The 20,591-nt window shown below is 45.1% G+C and overlaps 1 protein-coding gene across 2 annotated transcripts in view; it reads right to left on the reverse strand.

Annotated features, from left to right (window-relative positions):
• Positions 1–1,575: 1,575 nt before the first annotated feature.
• LOC110490984 (forkhead box protein O1-A) overlaps positions 1,576–20,591 on the reverse strand; it is a 74,997-nt gene continuing 55,981 nt past the window's right edge. Inside the window, exons 2-4 of one of the 2 annotated variants that reach the window (XM_021564372.2) lie at positions 4,301–4,492; positions 2,556–4,021; positions 1,576–2,405 (exon numbers count right to left, since the gene is read on the reverse strand). In XM_021564372.2, the coding sequence (XP_021420047.2) occupies positions 2,591–4,021; positions 4,301–4,492 (1,623 nt within the window). In that variant the 3' untranslated portion in view covers positions 1,576–2,405; positions 2,556–2,590. Of the gene's footprint in view, positions 2,420–2,555; positions 4,022–4,300; positions 4,493–20,591 lie in introns of both variants that reach the window. The other variant, XM_021564373.2, reaches the window with a different exon arrangement.

Consider the following 20,591-nt stretch of genomic DNA (forward strand, 5'->3'; position numbering starts at 1 on the left):
AATATTCTGTATCACAAATATACACACAGCATATAGCATATACTGTGCATTTGGAAAGTATTCAGACCCCTTGACTTTTTCCAAATGTTGTTACGTTACAGCCTTATTCTAAAATTGATTAAATACATGTATTTTGTCATCAATCTACACACAATACCCCATGTTGACATCACAATACCCCATAATGACAAAGCGAAAAGTTTTTTAAATATATATTTTTAGCAAATGTATTAAAAATAAACAACATAAATACATTATTTACATTAGTATTCAGACCCTTTGCTATGAAACTCGGAAGAAGTTTGGAACCAATAAGACTCTTCCTAGAGCTGGCCGCCCGGCCAAACTGAGCAATCGGGGGAGAAGGGCCTTGAGCTGGAGAGTTCCTCTGTGGAGATGGGATAACCTTCCAGAAGATAAACCATCTCTACAGCACTCCACCGATCAGGCCTTTATGGAACAGTAGCCAGACGGAAGCCACTCCTCAGTAAAATAAACAAGACAGCCGCTTGGAGTTTGCCAAGAGGCACCTAAAGAACTCTCAGACCATGAGAAACAAGACCTTCTGGTCTGATGAAACCAAGATTGAACTCTTTGGCCTGAATGCCAAGAGTCAAGTCTGGAGGAACGTGGGACCATCCTTACGGTGAAGCATGGTGGTGGCAGCATCATGCTGTGAGGATGTTTTTCAGTGGCAGGGACTTGGAGACTATTCAGGATCGAGGCATAGATGAACTGAGCAAAGTACAGAGAGATACTTGATGAAAACCTGCTCCAGAGCGCTCAGGACCTCAGACTGGGGCAAAGGTTGACCTTCCAACAGGACAACGACCCAAAGCACAGCCAAGACAATGCAGGAGTGGCTTCGGGACAAGTCTCTGAATGTCCTTGAATGGCCCAGCCAGAACCCGGACTTAAATGTGATTGAACATCTCTGGAGAGACCTGAAATAGCTGTGGAGTGATGCTCCCCATCCAACCTGACAGAGCTTGAGAGGATCTGCAGAGAGGAATGGGAGAAAATCCCCCACTACAGGTGTGCCAAGTCTCTAAATGTCCTTGAGTGGCCCAACCAGAGTCCGGACTTGAACCCAATCAAACATTTCTGGGGATGCTCCCCATCCCACCTGACAGAGCTTGAGAGAATCTGCAGAGAAGAATTGGAGAAACTCCTCAACTACAGGTGTGCCAAGCTTGTAGTTGTAATGTGTGCGCTGGGAGTCGGGAAGCAAGTTCAGGGAGTGAATCATTTAATAAATAAATGAAAACATAATACAAAACACGAAACACGAACGCAGACATGAAACTGGAACAGAAACAATAACACCTGGGGAAGGAACCAAAGGGAGTGACATATATAGGGAAGGTAATCAGGGAAGTGACGGAGTCCAGGTGAGTCTGATAATGTGCAGGTGCGCGTAACGATGGTGACAGGTGTGTGCCATAAAGAGCAGCCTGGTGACCTAGAGGCCGGAGAGGGAGCACACGTGACAGTAGTGTCATACCCAAGAAGACTCAAGGCTGTAATCGCTGCTAATGGTGCTTCAACAAAGTACTGAGCAAAGGGTCGGAAAACTTATGTAAATGTGACATTTCAGTTTTTTTTATTTTAAATAATTACAGAAATGTAAAAGAAAAAAATTTAAAAAAAGATTTTGCTTTGTAATTACTGTGTATTGTGTGTAGATTGATGCGGGGGCAAAAATCTGGGGGCAAAAAACAGTTGAATCAATTTTAGAAAGAGGCTGTAACGTAAAAAAAAATAGGAAAAAGTTGAGCGGTCTGAATACTTTCCCGAATGCACTGTATGTTTGAAGTATAGTAGCATATTTACATCGATAATATCTTACTCAGACATAATATGTCAAACTTTTTTTGACAACCTTATAGAGAAGCACCTTGAAGGGTGGGACAGACCCCACTTGAATGTGAAACAGAACCGACTCCATTCCAGTTGTTTTTGAAGAGCTAAAGCCAAACTAAAAAAGATAAATACACACTCGTAAAAACATAATGTGAGATCCAAAAAACTAAAATAACATACTAAACACAAAACATTTTTCACAATAAAACATTGCTTTAAGAGTCTCCAGCTTCTTCCAAGTACTGTTGAAGTGAATGGTATTGTGCTGCTATATTTACAAGGCCAACTTCAGACCAGCCTTTCCCTCACAGTCTCAGCCAGCGCAGTCCCTCCGTACACCTTGATCTTTGCAAATCTAAAGGGTCTAGATATGTGAACACAGTTTAGTGATGGAGCTTCCACCTGATTTCTTCCACCTTACATATCTGCAATGGATAGTGACAGAATTGGGACGGGCTGATGATAGTCCTCTGGAGAGGGGCAATGGTTTCTTTAGACTCTTCCATTCTCTTCATGAAGGCCAGTGGAGAATGTTGAAAAATCTGAAAAATCAAAACTGTAAAACCATCAATAACTGCATAATGAATCTATTAAAGGATTTGCAAAACATTTACCATTGAGACACAATTTAATAGTAAATATATGATATTATATTTACACTGTTGTATTATATTGCATCTCTATACACTAACCTGTCTGCTCTGAGTCGGAGAGGTGTGTGTGTGTCTTAGCCAGACACCCAGCTGTGTGTGGTGGTCTTCACCCCAACCCCCTGACTAAACCCCTGGGTGGTCACCATGGGGTCAAAGTTGAAGTCCAACGAGTCTCCGTCCATCAGCGTGTCATGAAGAACAGACTCCATGTCACACTCAAACCTCTCGATGGACATGTCGTCTAGATCACTAGGCAGCCTCTCCTGATGATGATGATGATGGTGGTGGTGGTGGTGGAACTGGGGATGAGCAGAGCTGGGACCTGGACCTGGTCTCCCATAACCATTAGCACTGCTGCTGTAGCTGGGTGGGGGAGCTCCATTGTGGTGGGGACTGTGGTTGTGATGGCCTGAGACTGGGTGACCACCACCACTGTGGGGCCGCTGCTGTAGCTGGTGGATGTGTGTCCTGAGGCTGGCTAGACGGGCAGGGCCCCCAGCGTGGTTGAGGCTGGTCAAGGGAATCAGGCCACAGCCGTTCATGGAGGGCCCAGATGGGGGAGGGCACTGGCCCTGGCTGTGGAAAGGCTGCAGATGTGGGTGAGGGTGTGGATTTTGAGTGTGGGACTGAGGGTGTCGTGTGTGTTGCTGAGGAGCGGGACTCATCATCTTCACCCCTCCGTGCCCCCCCACTTGTCCCACCTGCCCCTGGCTGCTGTAGTTGGGCAGCATCCGCCCTCCTCCTCCTCGCCCTCTCCCTGACTGGGACACTACTGTCTCCATGGTGGGCATGGCCTCCCCACCACGGGGGTCAGCTACTTCAGAGGTCAGCAGCTCCTTAAGGAGCCCAGCAGGGCAGTTGTAATGGCTCCGGAAGTGTGCAAAGGACCCTGGAGGCTTGCTCTCTGGCAGCGTCTGCATGGGGATGGGGGAGAGATGTGGGCTGTTCATGCCTGGCCCAGCCTGGCCATAGAGGCACTTCCTGTAGTCCTGCTGTTGGGGTTGGGGGTTCATGGAGGGGGAGCTATAGGGGCTGTTCTGAAGCATGGAGGAGGGGGAGGACCGTGAGGAGTCGGGCCCAGACCCAGGCCCACCACATACCACCAGCTGGCCTTGATTCTTGGGGGACAGCAGGTTGAGGTTGTCAAGGAGACTCTCCATGACATTCTCTGTTCCGTGGTGACCATGATGATGACCCCCCATGGAGCCGGCCAGGCCCACTTCTGATAGGCTGGGCAGGGTGGCCATGGAGGTAATCTTAGGCCCCATCCCTACAGGGTAGCCCATATGGACATCGGCCTCTGATAGGTCGATGTCCTGTTCCAGGAAGGGAGAGCGACGGCCAGAGAGGGTGGAGGCGTCGGAGGAGGCACGCGTCCGGAAGGTAGTCCAGGCCTCGAAGTCATCATTGCTGTGGCTGTGGGAGTTGGGGCTGCCGAGCCACTTGGAGTACTGGGAGCCTCCCGGGCTGTCTGCACCCCCAACTACCCCGTCCTGGAGAGCCACCTGGGGAGACAGTAGCGGGACAGAGGTGAGCTCAGGTAGACAAAGGTACACAGGTGGACAGGCCACTGACACAAAGCTGACAGACGTGCAGAACAACTCTGCACAGTAGGTAAAATTAGAGATTGTTTTAGTTTCAGCACTTTGTGGCACCTCATATTAACCTATAATGGTCTAAGTGATGAGCCCCAATCACTTTCCCATATTGACAAACAAACACTGTAGAGGTGCTGAAATACAGCTGATGATAGACAGTGTATGTACTGTTCTGCTCCTTCCTACCTTCTTCTTGGCAGCCCGTCCTCTGCTCTTGGTGAACTTGCTGTTGTTGTCCATGGAGGCAGCTCTACGTCGGGGGGACTTCCCGCTCTTCCCTCCCTCGGGGTTCAGCATCCACCACGAGCTCTTCCCTGTCCCCTCGTTCTGCACACGAACAAAACGACTGTGGAGGGACAGGTTGTGGCGGATGGAATTCTGGAGGGGAGGAGAGTTTGGATTTAACATCATAATAGACATTGCTAATAACACCATTCAGGCATTACTTGTCTTCAACATTTCAGGATACAATCTATACTCAAATAAAGTCTTTCCTCTGATTTCCGATGATGGTGTAACTTTGTCTTCCTCCCCAGTATTCTTCCATTAAATAATCCATGATCTAACCTGACCTAATGTCCCTACGAAACACTACATTGTGTGACATGTCAGTGTGTATTTGAGGAGACAATTCCAACTACTTGTAGATCAAGTGTTGCCTCGTTACACCACACCACATCACACACATACTGTACGTACACACGCGCACACGTGCACACACACGTGCACACACACACATCCAGGGACTACACAAGGGCTGCCACAGTCCCATCCACTCAATATGAGCTACATAGGTAAGGCATGGCCTATTGGGCTTGAAAGGGAAACCTAATTTGCCAGTTTTTCATACGAGAAGGAGGTGGGAGTGAAATCAAATAAACAGGCCAGACGGACAGTGCCCTGCTACATGTATATACACACATCCATCCTAAGGATGTTTTGTCTACGCTACATGTATATACACATCCTTCCTAAGGATGTTTTGTCTACGCTACACATCCTTCCTAAGGATGTTTTGTCTACGCTACACATCCTTCCTAATGATGTTTTGTCTAGCCAGCTTTATTTACCCGGATGAGACCTGTTGGCAGAACCCCCACTGGGCCTCTCTGGTGAGGGGAGGGAGGGAGTTTAAAATATATATATATATTTTAAGCTGTAAGTCGCTGTAAGTCGCTTGGGGTATGTCTCTATCAGTTTTGCACATCGAGAGACTGAAATTTTTTCCCATTCCTCCTTGCAAAACAGCTCGAGCTCAGTGAGGTTGGATGGAGAGCATTTGTGAACAGCAGTTTTCAGTTCTTTCCACAGATTCTCGATTGGATTCAGGTCTGGACTCTGACTTGGCCATTCTAACACCAGGATATGTTTATTTTTGAACCATTCCATTGTAGATTTTGCTTTATGTTTTGGATCATTGTCTTGTTGGAAGACAAATCTCCGTCCCAGTCTCAGGTCTTTTGCAGACTCCATCAGGTTTTCTTCCAGAATGGTCGTGTATTTGGCTCCATCCATCTTCCCATCAATTTTAACCATCTTCCCTGTCCCTGCTGAAGAAAAGCAGGCCCAAACCATGATGCTGCCACCACCTTGTTTGACAGTGGGGATGGTGTGTTCAGGGTGATGAGCTGTGTTGTTTTTACGCCAAACATAACATTTTGCATTGTTGCCAAAAAGTTCAATTTTGGTTTCATCTGACCAGAGCACCTTCTTCCACATGTTTGGTGTGTCTCCCAGGTGGCTTGTGGCAAACTTTAAACGGCACTTTTTATGGATATCTTTAAGAAATTGCTTTCTTCTTGCCACACTTCCATAAAGGCCAGATTTGTGCAATATACGACTGATTGTTGTCCTATGGACAGAGTCTCCCACCTCAGCTGTAGATCTCTGCAGTTCATCCAGAGTGATCATGGGCCTCTTGGCTGCATCTCTGATCAGTCTTCTCCTTGTATGAGCTGAAAGTTTAGAGGGACGGCCAGGTCTTGGTAGATTTGCAGTGGTCTGATACTCCTTCCATTTCAATATTATCTCTTGCACAGTGCTCCTTGGGATGTTTAAAGCTTGGGAAATCTTTTTGTATCCAAATCCGGCTTTAAACTTCTTCACAACAGTATCTCGGACCTGCCTGGTGTGTTCCTTGTTCTTCATGATGCTCTCTGCGCTTTTAACGGACCTCTGAGACTATCACAGTGCAGGTGCATTTATACAGAGACTTGATTACACACAGGTGGATTGTATTTATCATCATTAGTCATTTAGGTCAACATTGGATCATTCAGAGATCCTCACTGAACTTCTGGAGAGAGTTTGCTGCACTGAAAGTAAAGGGGCTGAATAATTTTGCACGCCCAATTTTTCAGTTTTTGATTTGTTAAAAAAGTTTTAAATATCCAATAAATGTCGTTCAACTTCATGATTGTGTCCCATTTGTTGTTGATTCTTCACAAAAAAATACAGTTTTATATCTTTATGTTTGAAGCCTGAAATGTGGCAAAAGGTCGCAAAGTTCAAGGGGGCCAAATACTTTCGCAAGACACTGTATACCTGCTGAAGCGAGTGCTATGGGTGGGTGCTGCTATGGTGACCAGTGAGCTGAGATAAGGCGGGGCTTTACCTAGCAAAGACTTATAGATGACCTGGAGCCAGTGGGGTTGGCGACGAAATAAAGCGAGGGCCAGTCAACGAGAGCATACAGGTCGCAGTGGGGGGTAGTATATGGGGCTTTGATGACAAAATGGATTGCACTGTGATAGACTACATCCAATTTGCTGAGTAGAGTGTTGGAGGCTATTTTGTAAATGACATCGCCAAAGTCAAGGATCGGTAGGATAGTCAGTTTTACGAGGGTATGTTTGGCAACATGATTGAAGGATGCTTTGTTGTGAAATAGCAAGCCGATTCTGGATTTAATTTTGGATTGGAGATGTTTAATGTGAGTCTGGAAGGAGAGTTAACAGTCTAACCAGATACCTAGGTATTTGTAGTTGTCCACATATTCTAAGTAAGAACCGTCCAGAGTAGTGATGCTAGACGGGCGGGCAGGTGCGGCCAGCGATCAGTTGAAGAGCATGCATTTAGTTTTACTAGCATTTAAGAGCAGTTCGAGGCCACGGAAGGAGTGTTGTATGGCATTGAAGCTTGTCTGGAGGTTTGTTAACGCAGTGTCCAAAGAAGGGCCAGAAGTATACAGAATGGTGTTGTCTACGTAGAGGTGGATCAGAGAATCACCAGCAGCAAGAGCGACATCATTGATGTATACAGAGAAAAGAGTCGGCCCGAGAATTAAACCCTGTGGCACCCCCATAGAGACTGCCAGAGGTCCGGACAACAGGCTCTCCGATTTGACACACTGAACTCTATCTGAGAAGTAGTTGGTGAACCAGGCGAGGTAGTCATTTGAGAAACCAAGGCTGTTGAGTCTTCCGATAAGATTTATTGACAGAGTCGAAAGCCTTGGCCAGGTCGATTAAGACGGCTGCACAGTATTGTCTTTTATCGATGGTGGTTATGATATTGTTTAGGACCTTGAGCGTGGCTGAGGTGCACCCATGACCAGCTCGGAAACCATATTGCATAGCGGAGAAGGTACAGCGGGATTCGAAATGGTCGGTGATCTGTTTGTTAACTTGGCTTTCAAAGACCTTAGAAAGGCAGAGTACTGTAGCTACCGGGTGTTCAGGTTTCTGTTCCAGACCATCCCTGATATTCTGCTTATTATTTGTATTAGACACTATTATTTGAACTATTCAATATTCTCTTGTTTTGGAGTAAGATTAATGTCTAAACCCACTAACAATTTACATGATATGTATGATATGAAATAAAGTGTAAAGTGTTTAATTAAGTATAGTGGATTTTTTGGTCATTGAACAGTCACTGTTTCTGTTTTATTTGGTTGTCACTCACTCTCATTTTGTCTGATGATATTGCACAGATTTGCAGCTGCAGCTGACGTCCTTGATCATTGCTGTGGTTGTAACAATCCCTGTATGGCTGACCTAGGATGCAACCCCGGTCCACAACAGCACTGCATACCCACAAAGCAGCGTCTATTATCATACCAAAACCTTGATCTTGGTTGGGCTAGGATGACAGTACCTTAGGTCTCAGGGTGGGTGACGTCACCACACCATGGCTACTAGGGCATTCTCACTTTGTCTTTCCTTGATTATTTGCATCCTATCTCCTCAACTGTATTATATTGCAACTGTATTGGAGGAGAAGGTACAAAGTCCCTCCCCTCTGACCTACTTCTCCAATGGGTTTTTAGAAGGAGACTAGGAGAGGAATCGAGTAATGATGAATTGAGAAAGAGCCTAGCACTCACCTGTCAACTAGCTCACATGTGATACACACTCACCTCTCTTCTACACTCACTGACCTCGTCCTCCTCCGCATCAAACTCAGCAGCCAGCAGAGCAGACTGTGTGAACTGAGTCAATCTAGCACCCACAGAATTTGTGGATGTTTAATTCTGCTACATTGACTCTGATCACACAGTCGGTGGCTGAGTTATACTGTCGCTGGCATAGGAGGAGGTGAAAGGGTTGTGACTGTAGTAGAGGTGAGCTGCATGTGAGTTCTAGTAGCCAATGTGATGTCATCCCTCTTGAGACTTGAAGTAGTGTATCCTCCTGTCTATCATGACGGTATCTCTATTTTAATACTGTAAGCATCTCGGCTACGGGAGGATCTCCTCCTGCAACTTTGCACCGATTTGTTTCATTCCGCTACACTCATTGTCCTCCTTCTCCAGTGGTTAGCATGCTAGCTACAAGTGTCATTTGGTTAGGGTTTGTGTCCTGGCCGGTCAGCCATACAAAGATGGAACTCACACATTACTACATAGCTGCTTTGCAGCCCATGTAAAAGTTACCCTTCACAGTGGTCACTCTCAAAATACATGATGGTTGAAATAAAGTTGCAATTTGTTTGCTTCATGTAATGTATCATCCTGGAGTAATTCATATGCAGTTCAACATTATCACCACAAGGTGCAGCATTTGTATTATAAGCTTTACTACATGTAAACAAACAACTAGCTTGGTCTTGTAACGTGAGGTTTATAATACATGTCTAGCACAAGCTAGCGGTTCATTAGAACTACAGTATGTTCCTTAATTGAAACTAAGTGGGCAGTACACCTGGTTAAAATATAGTTGCGTTTTGGAGGAAGCAGATGAAGAGCTAGGAGAGAGAGATTAGTGAGGGGGAGAGAGAGAGGTCGATAGTGGGGTAATTACTGCTGCTAGCTAACTTTGATGTAGCTAAACAATGTGGCCGTCAAACATTGGACTCGTATGCTAGCTACATTTAGTTTAGTTATATTGTTGGCTGTCGTGAGATAAATTCATCTATCTAGCTGGCTAACAAGGTAAGCTGATCTTTGTCTACCTTCCCAATGCTAACTCCGGTTATTTGCTGTGCTAGCCAAATGTAACACCATCAGATTAAACGGATAATAAACGGGAAATAAAACATTTCTGATGATTTTGTTTCGTAGATCTGGTAGCAACAAGTCAATGTGTGTATATAATTCATTTGTTACATTTTTGGGTTGGATCAATAAATACTAACTTATAATTTTGTGCTAGCTAGCCAACTAACTAGGTAGTTAACAAACATGGTGATATGCAGGATTGGATGTTTACTGGAGAAGGTCTTGGTTGCGCTTGCATATAGAACATGTTATTGTTTTGACTGTTGAAAAGGTCTAGAACCTTGAATATAATCAAAAAAATATGTGTAGATCTTTGAGGTTTGCACTCTGAGCCAGAGAGGGAGGGGAGGTGCTAGCCTTGCGGTGTGATTTAAAAAGAAACAAAACAGAGAGCATAATAGTTTGTTTTTTTTTGTTTGTTTTACATTTCACTGACAGCACATATACACACGAATATGCATACACACACAACCAATGGTTGTAATCCTTTTCACAATAGCTCTGAGTAACACGTTTCCTGTAGAACTCCACCCTGTTTCACCTGTACAACCCTCTCCCACTCATCTATCAACTCCCCCTCAGAAGCATGCACATGCGCACACACACACACACCCTAACTGCCTACACCATCAAACAGAGAGAAAATAGAGAGAGAGAAAGAACAAAGGGAGGGGAAAATATCAAAAAAAGGTTTTCTTTTTACAGGCGGGGCCGGGCAGCATTACAAAAGACACCCAGAGAAACAGTTTGAAGAGCTCAGTAAACGACAATGGAAATAGTTCCCCACACAAATCGTTTCTCCGTCAAAAAACACAATAATGAAGAACATAACTGACAAACAATATACCTAGATGACAGTAAGTTGAGTTACAATTTCACAACCACATACACTACCGGTCAAAACTTTTAGAACACCTACCCATTCAAGGGTTTTTCTTTATTTGTACTATTTTCTACATTGTAGAATAATAGTGAAGACATCAAAACTATGAAATAACACATATGGAATCATGTAGTAACCAAGAAAGTGTTAAATAACTCAACATCTATTTTATATTTGAGATTCTTCAAATAGCCACCCTTCATCTTGATGATTGCCAAGTGTGTGCAAAGCTTTCTCTCAACCAGCTTCACGAGGTAGTCACCTGGAATGCATTTCAATTAACAGGTGTGCCTTCTTAAAAGTTAATTTGTGGAATTTCTTTCCTTCTTAATGCGTTTGAGCCAATCAGTCGTGTTGTGACAAGGGTATACAGAAGATAGCCCTATTTGGTAAAAGACCAAGTCCATATTATGGCAAGAACAGCTCATGTAAGCAATGAGAAACGACAGTCCATCATAACTTTAAGACATGAAGGTCAGTCAATCTGGAAAATTTCAAGAACTTGTAAAGTCTCTTCAAGTGCAGTCGCAAAAACCAATCACGCGCTATGATGAAACTGGCTCTCACGAGGACCGCCACAGCAATGAAAGACCCAGAGTTACCTCTGCTGCAGAGGATAGGTTCATTAGAGTTACCAGCCTCAGAAATTGCAGCCCGAATAAATGCTTCACAGAGTTCAAGTAAAGAACACATCTCAACATTAACTGCAATATTTTTCAGTCACAAGAGAATATATACTGTATGAAAACAACGTTATAGTTTTTTGGTGAAGTGACAATGACAAGTGAATAGTTAGTCCTATCTGGTGTATGTGACAATAAAGCTTTTTTTTCTCTCTTCCAGCCCGACTTGGCCAGTGGGTTTTGTGAGGTAAGATATGATTAGCCTGGCTTTACTCAGAGGGGTTTAAAGCAACGCTGTCTCCACATGACTCACTTCCCTTCTGTGTGTGTGTGTGTGGGTTGAGTTGAGTTGAATACAGTAAGTACTGGAGTAATCCTGCAAACAATAATGAGGCATTAGGACATCCCCGGGATGTCACAAAATTGCCACCTAAAGTCATCTGGACTTTTTGTCATGGTTGCATGGAGGTTTTGCCTAGTTCCCAGTTAGTCCCAGGGACATTTTTGAGACACTATGTCATGGTCCCCTGGAGGTCTTTGTCACCTGATTGTCACAAAGAAACACCCAGCCCAAATGTGTTCTTTATTTACCCAGGGCACACACACCCTAGTTTCATTTTACATCACCCTTGTTACTTTTGCCAAGCCCATCAAGACCCTGATTGGTGAACCAAAACAGATCCAGTCACAACCACAGCATTCAACACAATGTTTTCAACTTACATATTTGACACACATGATGTTACGTTTATTCATACAGTACTTATTATTCAACATGTCGTCACCTGGGATTTGAACTCACAACCTCTTGATTCACAGCATTCCAATCCTCCTGCTACACCACCATGTCTGCATCATTGACTGATGGCCTTTTCGTTTCACATCTAAGTAAATGTCAGCTCTGGTAAAAATACACTGAAGAAAAACGATTACATTTATCATAGTGATTCAGGAGTAACATTAAAACTGTATAATGAGCCCCACCAACAACTCTACTGAAACCCCAAACTCAAATTGCTGAAATGAGTAAATTAAATCAGTGAGAGAATAGTCAGATTACCTGATAACTAAAATAGCAGTGCAGATTACATTATTTTGCTAAGTGCAGAGATGTATTATAAGTAATACATGTGGTTTGGGACACCTGGGACCATCACGTGACAAAAACCTCCAGGGGACAATGACAGAACGTCCAAAAACTTTCAGGGGACCATGACACAAACGTCCCAAGAATGTCCTAAATATGACAAACTGGGATCTAGACAAAACCTACCAAGAAAGTTCATGTGACCTTAAGGGGATCATAGCACAACGACCCAAGAAAATCCTAAAAACTCCCCTGGGACAAACCGGGAACTCTATATAAAGGTCCCGCAGAGAATGTTGCCTTCGGACCATCCTAAGGACTAGTAAAATTAAAGTTGTGAGAACGACCTAAAAAGGTCCTGACATAGTGACACGCTGAGAACTTACAGGGAAGATGACAAAGGTCCCCCAGAGAACATTCCCTTGGGACTATCACTCAATGTTCTTATAATGTTCTTAGAACAATCCTAATAAATAAAATAAAATCTCAGAACGTCATTGGGATAACCTCACGTCGAAACCCTTAAGGGACCAAATGGGAACATCACCAAATGTCATCAGGACGTCCCCTGCTTGCTGGGAAGAGCTTAAAGAGAACGAATACACACACACACACACACTCAATGACCAAGGTCAGCAGAAGGATGTAAAGGGCAACAACAGCATATACTAAAATTTTAAGTTCCAAAGTTGTATTGTCACGTGCACAAGCACAGTGAAATGCCTTTCTTGTATGCTCTTTCCAAACAATGCAGTAATCAATAACAGTAGTACTATAAAATAAAGTAGAATAAAAACAGACAGGAAATAAAAATAAGAAGAACACGAGAATGGAAGTAAGCTACACTACATGACCAAAAGTATGTGGACACCTGCTCACCGAACATCTCATTCCAAAATCATGGGCATTAATATGGAGTTGGTCCCCCTTTGCTGCTATAACAGCCTTAACTCTTCTGGCAAGGCTTTCCACTACATGTTACAATATTCCATTAAGCCACAAGAGCAATAGTGAGGTCGGGCACTGATGTTGGGAGATTAGGCATGGCTTTGTGCACGGGGGCATTGTCATGCAGGAAAGGGCCTTCCGCAAACTGTTGCCACAAAGTTGGAAGCACAGAATTGTCTGGAATGTCATTGTATGCTGTAGCGTTAAGATTTCCCTTCACTGGAACAAAGGGGCCTAGCCTGAACCAAGACAAACAACACCAGACCATTATCCCTCCTACACCAAACTTTACAGTTGGTACTATGCATTGGGGAAGGTAGTGTTCTCCTGGCATCCGCCAAACCCAGCTTTGTCCATTGGACTACCAGATGGTGAAGCGTGATTCATCACTCCAGAGAACGCGTTTCCACAGTCCAATGGCGGCGAGATTTACACCACTCTTAGTGTGCGGCTGCTCGGCCATTGAAACACATTTCATGAAGCTCCCGACGAACAGTTCTTGTGCCGACGTTGGTTCCAGAGGCAGATTGGAACTCCATAGTCAGTGTTGCAACCGGTGACAGACGACTATTGCACACTACGTGCTTCAGCCCTCGGCAGTCCCGTTCTATGAGCATGTGTGGAGCTGCTGTTGTTCCTAGACGTTTCCATTTACAGTTGACTGGGGCAGCTCTAGCAGGGCAGAGATTTAACACACTGACTTGTTTGAAAGGTGCCAGGTTGAAAGTCACTTAGCCCTTCAGTAAAGCCATTCTACTGCCAATCTTTGTCTATGGAGATTGCATGGGCGTGCGCTCGATTCTATACACCTATTAGCAAAGGGTGTGGATGAAATAGCTGAATCCACTCATTTGAAGCGGTGTCCAGATACTTTTGTATATAAACTCAGCAAACAAAATAAACGTCCCTTTTTCAGGACCCTGTCTTTCAAAGATCATTCTTAAAAATCCAAATAACTTCACAGATCTTCATTGTAAAGGGTTTAAACACTGTTTCCCATGCTTGTTCAATGAACCATAAACAATTAATGAACATGCACCTGTGGAACGGTCGTTAAGACACTAACAGCTTACAGACGGTATGCAATTAAGGTCACAGTTATGAAAACTTAGCACACAAAAGAGGCCTTTCTACTGACTCTGAAAAACACCAAAGGAAAGATGCCGATGGTCACTGCTCATCTGCGTGAACGTGCCTTAGGCATGCTGCAAGGAGGCACGAAGACTGCAGATGTGGCCAGGGCAATAAATTGCAATGTTCGTACTGTGACACGCTTAAGGCAGTGCTACAGGGAGACAGGACGGACAGCTGATCGTCCTCGCAGTGGCAGACCATGTGTAACAACACCTGCACACGATCGGTACATCCGAACATCACACCTGCGGGACAGGTACAGGATGGCAACAACAACTGCCTGAGTTACACAAGGAACGCACAATCCCTCCATCAGTGCTCAGACTGTCCGCAATAGGCTGAGAGAGGCTTATAGGCCTGTTGTAAGGCAGGTCCTCACCAGACATCACCGGCAACGTCGCCTATGGGCACAAACCCACCGTCGCTGGACCAGACAGGACTGGCAAAAAGTGCTCTTCACTGATGGTTGGATTCGCGTTTATCGTCAAAGGAATGAGCGTTACACCGAGGCCTGTACTCTGGAGCGGGATCGATTTGGAGATGGAGGATCCGTCATGGTCTGGGGCGGTGTGTCACAGCATCATCAGACTGAGCTTGTTGTCATTGCAGGCAATCTCAATGCTGTGCATTACAGGGAAGACATCCTCCTCCCTCATGTGGTACCCTTCCTGCAGGCTCATCCTGACATGACCCTACAGCATGACAATACCACCAGCCATACTGCTCGTTCTGTGCATGATTTCCTGCAAGACAGGAATGTCAGGATTTTGCCATGGCCAGCGAAGAGCCCGGATCTCAATCCCATTGAGCACGTCTGGATTTTGATCCCCCCCTTTGTTCAGGGACACTTCTGTTAGTCACATGTCTGTGGAACTTGTTCAGTTTATGTCTCAGTTGTTATGTCTCTTGTTATGTTCATACAAATATTTACACAAGTTTGCTGAAAATAAACGCATTTGACAGTGAGAGGACGTTTCTTTTTTTGCTGATTTTATAGTGTATATACAGGGTCAGTGCCAATACCATATTTACAATGTGCAGGGATACTGGAGTGGTAGGGGTAGAGATACATAATAATAATAATGATAATAATAATAATTTATTACATTCGTAAAATGTGCTTTTCATTATACAAGAATATTCTCTAATTGCATAAATAAAATAAAATAAATTACACTCAGAGGCCAGTTTTATAGGTACACCCATCTCGTACCAGGTTTGACACCCCTTTGCCTACAGAACAGTCTGAATTCTCTGGGGCATTTATTCTACATGGTTTGGCGTTCAAACGTTTCTCAATTGGTATCAAGGAACCTAACGTGTGCCAGGAAAACATTCCCTACACCACCAGCCTGTACCGTTGACACCACACAGGAAGGGGCCATGGACTCATGCTGTTTACGTCAAATCCTGACTCTGTCATCAGCATGACGCAACAGGAACTGGGCTTGTTTTCTCCCACAGGACTGCTGCTGACTGGATGTTTTTTGTTTGTCGCACCACTCTGTAAAAAGGGATATATGGTAAACAGAGTAGCAGCAGTGTATATGATGATTATATGTGAGTGTGTGTGTGTGTGTGCGTAGAGTCAGTATGAATGTCTGTGCGTTTTATGTGTGTGACAAAATTAAGTGTGTGTTTGTTGGAGTGTGAGTGTGTGTGAGTGAGTGTGTAGCGTCCTGTGATTGTGCATAGAGTCAATATACACTACCGTTCAAAAGTTTGGGGTCACTTAGAAATGTTGTTGTTTTTGAAAGAAAAGCATTTTTTTTTGTCCTTTAAAATAACATCAAATTGATCAGAAATACAGTGTAGACATTGTTAATATTGTAAATGACTATTGTAGCTGGAAATGGCTGATTTGTTATGGAATATCTACATAGGGGTACAGAGGCCCACTATCAGCAACCATCACTAATGTGTTCCAATGGCACGTTGTGTTAGCTAATCCAAGTTTAGAATTTTAAAAGGCTAATTTATCATTAGAAAAGCTATTTGCAATTATGTTAGCACAGCTGAAAACTGTTGTGCTGATTAATGAAGCAATACAACTGGCCTTCTTTAGACTACTTGAGTATCTGGTGCATCAGCATTTGTGGGTTCGATTACAGGCTCAAAATGGCCAGAAACAAATAACTTTCTTCTGAAATTCATCAGTCTATTCTTGCTCTGAGAATTGAAGGCTATTCCATGTGAGAAATTGCCAAGAAACTGAAGATCTCGTACAATGCTGTGTACTACTTCCTTCACGGAACAGCGCAAACTGTCCCTAACCAGAATAGAAAGAGGAGTGGGAGGCCCCGATGCACAACTGAGCAAGAGGACAAGTACATTACAATGTCTAGTTTGAGAAACAGATGGCTCACAAGTCCTCAACTGGCAGCTTCATTAAATAGTACCCGCAAAACACCAGTCTCAACATCAACAGTGAAGAGGTGACCCCCGGGATGCTGGCCTTCTAGGCAGAGTTGCAAATAAAAAGCCAAGTCAGGCCAGAGCTCTGATCGAGGCAGCAATACATCCTTCATCCACTGTTAAATACATACAGTTATTTGGTCATGGGTGATGCCCAGAGAGAGGGGTGTTGGACTGGGACGGGAGAGTAGGTGTGGAGGCCTGCAGGTCTGGGCTTCCAGGGAGTAAACTGGACTCTCAGGCCCAGGGAGAGGGAAGGCATTGAAGCAGGGACCAGAAACAGAGTGGGCCCGTCCTCTTGGACTGTGAGTCAGGCCTGGGGGCAGAGTCAGGCCTGACTCACTGTGGCCTTCCTGGAAGTCGTAGTGTCACCAGGTACACGCGGGGGCCCCCAGACTGGGCACTCAGAGTCAGAGCAAGGGCGGCCGGACTCGGGCAGGGCCCCTCTCTGGCGCGGAAACGGAGCGGGGTGTCACAAAGTACATGGTTGGACTTAGGCTGTTGAACGTAGAGTTGGGACTCTATGAACAGAAAAAAGAGCATGTTACAATGTGTGCAGAGCCTGTTATAGGTTACCAGGTGCACAGTGCGCGTTTGGGTCACCAGGTGCTGGTGGTCCCTGACAGCGGAGCAATAGAGTTCTTCGTGGCCGGGAGAGGGCTGCTTGAGTGTGGGGCCCAGGTTCACCTTGGGGGTGAGGTTATGGAGGTGGCTGAGCCCTGGCCGGGACGTGGTGATGGGTGATGCCCAAAGAGAGCCAATGAGGGTGAGGTAGGAGTCAGAACCAAACAGGGGTGCTTTGACAGTAGAAGAAGTCACCAGGTCCGTGGGAGCCTGCCTGGAAGTCAGGTAGACCCCAGGGAGAAGGCCTATGTAAATAGGTGTGTGTGACACTGTCCTTCAGGAGAGCAGAGCAGGCAGCATCTGTGGAGGTTGGCTTTTCTCTCCCCCTTTTTTCTGGCTTACTGGGCCTCTAGTGAGTGGAGGGCTTCTGAGGCCTAGAGGTAGGTGACTGGGTGAGTGACACTTTCCTTCTGGGGGGAAGAGTAAGTTCCGTGGGTCAGGGCAGGAAGCTGGCTGGATGGAGTGCCCCTCTCTGGGTCTCACCCTACAGTTACCAACGTTCGAACCGGACCTGTCCCCCCCCGGAACGCCTTCCCCCCACCTCCTCCACCCCTGCTGTCCTCACCTTATTCTATATTACACTTTATCCCAAAACTGATTTGATTATGGGAAAATGCACGTTTAGACATGCTCTTGTGTGCCAGTTATTAACGGTTAAAGTTCAACTTCAGGGATGGGAGATTTGACCACTCCTGGCAGGCTGACGACCCTGTGGTGTCAGACAGGCCTGTGTGGTGGTCTGGTACTCCAAGCCCCCCCCCCCCCCCCCCCCCCCCCCCCCCTCTGGGTCTCCGCCAAACCGGCCATGAATGCCCAGCCCACCCCCAAGGGCCCCTGGAGCTATCCCCCCAGCTGGTAGCCTGTTCGGTCACCAGGTCAGACCCGGCGCCAGGGGGCAGATGAAATCAGCGAGCTACATTTTGGGGGGTTCTTGCATTGGAATTATATTGAATTCTGCTTATATCACACTATACCACAATAAACATAAAGTTGAAATTCAGAGACTCTGAGACCACTGAGACCATTGGTTGGCGGGAAATCTGTAGCCCATCACCGCTGCGCTGTGTCAGCGTAAAATAAGGGCATTCAAGTACAAGATTCAGCAGGAGGCATGCAAGTACAGTAGAGGTGTTGGATTTATTTACACTGCGCTGGTGTTTCAAAGGTGACGGTAATATTTACAAAGTTTTGACATCAAAATGTCGGCATTCAAAAGAAAAAGCCTCTCCTGGTGGGGTCTACCAGGCTCAGATGCTGCCTCTCCTTACCCAAAACGTTACTAACTAGCTGGAACTTCCTCAAATGGGCACTTAAATACACCTATATACAAAAGTATGTGGACACCCCTTCAAATGAGTGGATTTGGCTATTTCAGCCACACCCGTTGCTGACAGGTGTATAAAATCAAGCACACAGCCATACAATCTCCATGCACAAACATTGGCAGTAGAATGGCACTGTCATAGGATGCCACCTTTCCAACAAGTCAGTTCGTCCAATTTCTCCCCTGCTAGAGCTGCCCTGGTCAACTGTAAGTGCTGTTATTGTGAAGTGGAAATGTCTAGGAGCAACAACGGCTCAGGTGCAAAGTGGTAGGCCACACAAGCAAACAGAACCGTACCGCCAAGGGCTAAAGAAAGTAGCACGTAAAAATCATCTGTCGGTGGTTCACTACCGAGATCCAAACTCCGTCTGGAAGTATCGTCAGCAAAGAACTGTTCGTTGGGAGCTTCATGAAATGGGTATTCTGGAGTGATGAATCACACTTCGCCATCTGGCAGTCTGATGGACAAATCTGTGTTTGATGGATGCCAGGAGAAAGCTACCTGCCCCGATGCATAGTTCCAACTGTAAAGTTTGATGGAGGAGGAATAATGGTCTTGGGCTGTTTTTCATGGGTCAGACTAGGACCCTTAGTTCCATTGAAAGGAAATCTTAACGCTAGAGCATACAATGACATTTTAGACGATTCGGTGCTTCCAACTTTGTTGCAACAGTTTGTGGAAGGCCCTTTCCTGTTTCAGCATGAAAATTCCCCTGTGCACACAGTGAGGTCCATACATAAATGGTTTGTCAAGATCTTGACTGGCCTGCACAGAGCACTGACCTGAACCCAATCAAACACCTTTGGGATGAATTGGAACGCCGACTGCGAGCCAGGCCTGATTTCTCAACATCAGTGCATGACCTCACTATTATTCTTGTGGCTTAATGGAAGCAAGTCCCCGCAGCAAAATTCCAACATCTAGTGGAAAGCCTTCCCAGAAGAGTGGAGGCTGTTATAGCAGCAAAGGGGGACCAACTCCATATTAATGCCCATGATTTTGGAATGAGATTTTTGAAGAGCATGTGTCCACATACTTTTGGTCATGTAGTGTACATTTGGCCACACCTATTCTTGGCGCGCAGGCCAGGTATATCTACGCACACTAAAGCGTGCACGTTCACACAACATTAAACATGACAGACAAACTGGACACGTGCTCTCCAAACAAAAACAACAAAGACATTGACAGGAAACTAGTAAATGCAATTAAATAAACCAAACCAAACCATTTATCACAAGTGTTGTGCAGTTTCTGAGCTATCCAAACAACATTTCCACTTGGAGAATGAGAATGGTATGAATGTATATTATAATGAAGTAATTATAAAAAGGGACAGTCTAGCTCTCGGGCTTTGGAGCAGCAGGCAGCCATTTGGGAACTAGGTTCCCAGGTCCAGGGATCATAATAGTCCAACCAACGCAGCAAGCACTCTACCTAAATCCGCCTTGAAACTTCCTCTAAAGACCATAAACAAGGTGGCTTTCCACCGAGTGCACAGACTTGGAGCTCGGAGTGACAAGACCAAGGGTCCCTGACCGATTATCACAAAATGTGAACACTACCAACAAAAGGAGCTGATCATTAGTGGAGCTGATCAACCATTAATATTAATGGTTGTACAGTCGTCTCAAATAAAAATGTGAAGGACCTCGGCGTTACATTGCAAAAATCAGAAACTTTCTGTCCAAAAATGATACAGAAAAATGTATCCATTATTTTGTTACTTCTAGGTTCTAGGTACTGCAATGCTCTACTTTCCGGAAAAAGCTCTAAATAAACTTCAGTTAGTGCTAAATATGGCTGCTAGAATCCTGACTAGAACCAGAAAATTTGATCATATTACTCCAGTGCTAGCCTCCATACACTGGCTTCATGTTAAGGCAAGGGCTGATTTCAAGGTTTTACTGCTAACCCACAAAGCATTACATGGGCTTGCTCCTACCTATCTCTCTGATTTGGTCCTGCCGTACATACCTACACATACGCTACGGTCAC

The sequence above is a fragment of the Oncorhynchus mykiss genome, chromosome 2 (genome assembly GCF_013265735.2).
Source record: "Oncorhynchus mykiss isolate Arlee chromosome 2, USDA_OmykA_1.1, whole genome shotgun sequence".
NCBI lineage: Eukaryota > Metazoa > Chordata > Actinopteri > Salmoniformes > Salmonidae > Oncorhynchus > Oncorhynchus mykiss.